Source organism: Terrapene carolina, unplaced genomic scaffold (genome assembly GCF_002925995.2).
Source record: "Terrapene carolina triunguis isolate 2854851 unplaced genomic scaffold, T_m_triunguis-2.0 Scaffold16749, whole genome shotgun sequence".
NCBI lineage: Eukaryota > Metazoa > Chordata > Testudines > Emydidae > Terrapene > Terrapene triunguis.
In genome coordinates, this window is record NW_020681100.1 from 1 (window position 1) to 4,722 (window position 4,722).

The 4,722-nt window shown below is 48.1% G+C and overlaps 1 protein-coding gene across 1 annotated transcript; it reads right to left on the reverse strand.

Moving 5' to 3' along the window:
* Positions 1–139: 139 nt before the first annotated feature.
* Positions 140–4,716, reverse strand: LOC112119029 (solute carrier family 35 member C2-like; the record flags this gene model as incomplete). Its single annotated transcript, XM_026661753.2, has 7 exons — positions 4,503–4,716; positions 3,929–4,079; positions 1,897–1,960; positions 1,585–1,657; positions 1,196–1,364; positions 854–937; positions 140–243 (listed from the first exon to the last, which is right to left on the reverse strand). Coding segments are annotated over exons 1-7 (765 nt in total), but the record flags the coding sequence as incomplete, so codon positions are not given.
* Between the last annotated feature and the right edge of the window lie 6 nt (positions 4,717–4,722).

A 4,722-nucleotide genomic window follows, 5' to 3' on the forward strand; every position in this document is an offset into this window, starting at 1 on the left:
AGAAGTGAGGTTCTTACCCACGAAAGCTTATGCTCCCAATACTTCTGTTAGTCTTAAAGGTGCCACAGGACCCTCTGTTGCTTTTCACTTAAAGTTGCATTTTTCAGGAACATAACTACAACGTTAAGTGAGGAGTAACTGTATTTGTGTGTTCCTGGCTTACCGTGGATGGGTTTCCTGAAGAAGCTGGAACCACTAAGGGGTGACTAATGCAAATCCCCCACAGTGTTTGGAAGCTTCCCCCTGAGGAAAGGACCATTGAGCTGTGATGATTTGTTACAGGAGGCCAGAGATTGAAGGCCCAAACCATACAAAGAAAGCGCTGAACTGTCCCTAGGAGGTTCTGGTTCTTGATATGAAACCTGACATGAACTGGCAACCAGGAAAGCAAACCCAGTTGAGAGGTGTGAAAGACTGACACCTTTGACAGGTGTATGCTGGAGCTGGGGGGTGATCTCCGGTAAGCTTTTAGAATGCATGTAGGTTTAGGTTTATTGTTTTTTTGTTTTTTCTGTAATACTTTTGCCCTAAGAATAAAATGTATTTTGTTTTGTGAAGACTGGCTGGTAACTGGCGTAGTGAGATGCAGAGGAACTGCAAGCCCAAACCCTCGGTCTGTTGGGAGAGCAGCATGGGTCTCCACCTGAGAAGCCCTAAACCTAAAGTGGGTGCCCTCAAGGAAGGCCAGGAAGGGGATCAGTAATGCAGCTAAACCTGAAACTGTAACACCTACCTACTTTGCAAATTCAGGAAGTTGTTCCCTTGTCTATACAGTTCATCTCCATTGCAGCAAACTGCCTAGTGATCCCCAGCAGCCCCCAAAAAGAGTCCCTCCTGTCACCAGCCAACTCACCCTCAAACACAGCAAAGAGAGGGAAGAGCCCCAGGAACATGAGAGGCTGCAGGTGGAACATGGTGTCAATGGGATTCTGAAGCCCTGTATGAAGAGAGTTGGGGCAGACCTGTCAGCAAAATTTGGGTGAAGAGGCAGGCCATAAAGAAGCCTTTACTAGTTCTGTTCCTAGGGCAAACACCCTATCCCATGTGCCAATGACAGCTTCTGCCTCCCGCCCCACCTCCCCATTTCCTCCCCACCTCCCCATTTCCTCCCCTGCCTCAGGGGCCACCACCTCCCCATTCCCTCCCCTTGCTCTAGGGATGCTACTGCCCCTCCACGCCCTGCCTCCCAACGTACCCAGCTCGGCCTTCTGCATGAGCATCTGGGTGAGAGTCCAGCGAATGCCCCCAAGGAAGGAGGCACCCAGCACCAGCGCAAACCCCTCCATGTTGAACTGTGTGGACTCGTACGTGAACATGAAGAGCCCCCCGGCAATGAGCAGAACCACCAGCACCAGCGCCATCCTCTGAGCGAGAACAAACACAGCATCACCATGGAGGTTTCCAAGGCTGCATAAGGACAAGTTGCTGTTTTCTTCCAGACCCATTAATCAGGCAGCTGCTTCCCCTCATGGTCCCTTCCTCCCTTTCCCATCTCAGGATCCAGGCCCTCACCTACACCCATCCCCACACCTTGGGCCCTGACCAGCTGCCTCCCCAAGGGGCTCACAACACTAGAGCCCTTACCAGCTCCTCCAGTTTGAAGATCAGGGAGAAGAGCAGGATGAAGAGGATAGCAGAGGATTTTGTCATTGTGTAGCTGTAAAGGTCAAAACACAATCAATCATTCTCCAGCATCATGTGGCACTTACCAACACAACACCTTGGGAAGCCAGACCACTCAGCCCCAAACCAATATCCATTTCCATAGGTCTGGAACCTGAAGACCGTCCCTATAAGGCCTGGTGCTCAGGCCTGGACCCGCTGCCTGGCTCTGCCAGAGCACTCACCAAACCCACTACTCATGTCTCCCAGGGTGGATATGGGGATGCTACTTACAGGGAGACTGTGATGTACAAGAAGCTCCAATTGCTCAACCCAATGTCCAAGGCAGTCGACAATGCTAAAGAAACAAGAACCCCCCAGCATTAATGTCCTTTTACCAAATCAGAATGTGCTGCCAAGCATGCCCTGCTGCCCCAGACAACTCTGTGCCTGGACAGAGTCTCCTAGGTCAACCTGATGAAAATATTCATGGGTCCTTGTATTTTTCTCTCAAGCCTATTCTTCGATTAGTGCCCATCACTTTAACATCTGAGTGCTTCCCATGAGTAAGAGTTCTAACAATGATCTCTCCATTCCCTGTGTTTAGGAACATTGGGGGTCTGCAATTTTTTAAACCTTTTCAGAATTTAGCAGGGTGAGAGTGAGGGGCTACTACATGGAAGCTGGAGTGAAGGGAGGATTCTGTGTTTAGCTCTGAATGCACCAACGTAGTGCTCAGTCAGATTTCATTTGGCAGGATAGTCTCATCTAGGTATGACTCCTGTGAAGGTCCTGTTTGCCCATCCACGAACCTCCCTCTGAGGCCAACAGTTTTATTGCTTCTGTGGAACACAGGAAAGAGGGAGGATATGGTCACATAAGGAGGGAGACGGTCTCTCAAGGAACCAGAGCAAGTTTCCTGCAGGTTCTGTAAGTCATGGCAGTGATTGTGGACCAGACTCTGTTCAGAGGAGAGCCAGTGCAGAAAAGATCAAAGCTGTGTTGCCAGAAACCTGTGCAGCTGAGTAGGAAAGGTGCTGTGTTCTGAACTAGCTGGACATTTATCAGGGCATATACCTTTACTTCTGTATATGGAAAATTGCAGCCGCTGAGCCTGAGTATTACGAATTTGTGCATCACGATGGCACCAAAAATAATTAAAAAAAAAATCCCACCCAAAAAAACCTTGACTAAAACTTGTTGAAATAACTAGGTAAATACTTCACTCATCTCAAATTAAAGGACTGGGAGTGACCAAGAAAAATAATTTCCACAAATAGTTTATGACTAGGGTTTGTATATTAACATGCAAGTCCTTCAATACAAACATAGGTATAACTTGGACTATGTACGCTAATTGTCTCTGTTACAGATGGCAAGAGTGAAGCGAAAATGAAAGATAAGGCTAATTAAGTGAATTTCCACATCTCTGTATCATGGTTAATGATACACAAACTGTCAGCATTGCAGAATACTGCTGTAAATTGTCTTAACTGGTCACTTCAAGTCTTTTTAATGTTAACGCTGTAGATACATGTTTAAAGGATATATTCTGGGTCCTGTCCATTCTGCAGCCACAGAATCTATTCCTTCCTACTGAATCATGCTCCAGCATTTCAATTTTCATGAAATAATTCAATATAGCCCTCACAGCTATGAGGAAAGTCTTGAAAACATGGCCTGACTGTAAACTGACTGCAGATAGCCAGAAACAATTATTCTAATAGGTGTGAACTGGCACGTTAATCACAACAGATGATATCTCCAAAACCTAAATGTGATAAATTAAACATCAGCTGCATGAACTATTTAACTCCTGGTCATTATAGCAGAAGCCATTCAGTGAAGGTGCTTATCCCACAGCCCAAGCTGCTTCTCACATCTTACCAGGTGCCAACAGCCCTAAATGTCTCCTACCAACCTGCCCCACCCACCAGGATTCCCTGGCAGTTTTTGTGATTCAGCTTTTCAATACAGAAGTCTGTAACATCAAAAACCGAAAGCATATTTATCGTCAAGATTAACATAAAGGATCCCATAGGGTTTGTACTAGTCGTCATCTACACAGTTAAAGCATAAAAACCTACATTTTAAAATTTAATTTAAATGAAGCCATTCCAGAATGGATAGCCACACTCTTCTGCCACAGAACCCAGGTACCATGCCAAAAGCGGAGGGTCACTTGTAAAATACCATTTGTTATTTTAGTTACTTCACCAATTTTATCTGTAAGTTAACAATGATTTTTGTGTTGGAAAGAAAAGTAGAAGGCTCTCTTCTCTCCCTAATCTGTGGGCACTGCCCTCCATTCCATGGCTGTACATACCTGTTGGAGCCACCCTTCTGAGATAGTCATCCCAGGTCAGCACCACGCGGGACCTCTTGGTGCAGCAATGCATCAGGGCCCTGGTCAGAGCAGAGAGCAGGAAAATAACCAGGAGGTGCAGCAGGGTCATGAAAAGAGGGAAATGGAAACTCTGCAGGGAGCCAGACACAGACACACAGATCCTGTCACAAGATACACAAGGCACTGATAGCTACCCTATCACCTCCCACCAAGTCACCCAGCACCTTTTGCCACCCACTCTGCATTTGCCCTCACATGCCATCCCTTGCTCCTCATACACCCATCTAGGGTGACCAGATGTCCTGATTTTATAGGGACAGTCCCGATTTTTGGGTCTTTTTCTTATATAGGCTCCTATTACCCCCCACACCCTATCCCGATTTTTCACACTTGCTGTCTGGTCACCCTACACCCATCACCAGCAAGCTTCTAGTACCCCCACCCTAATCAACTGTGCCCCAGCAGCGCCCCCATCTTGGCGGCTGGGTACCCTTCCCATCTCCCTAGACAGTGCAGTGGGGCGAGGGGAGGGCGCTGCCCAGCCCTGAGTTACCTTCATCAGCCACTTGTTGTAGAAGGTGATGCCGATAGAGAAGCAGTAATAGAGCAGCACCAGCCCCAGCGTCAGCGCTGCCTTCCCCAGCAAGGGGATGCCTGGCGGCCGCCTGCCCATGGCACAGCTCGGGGCTCGGGCACAGGCCTCTTGGGGCTGCCACGCACCCGAGTGGGACCGCTGCAGGGCTGCCGCCAAGGACAAAGATAGCCCGTGGCCC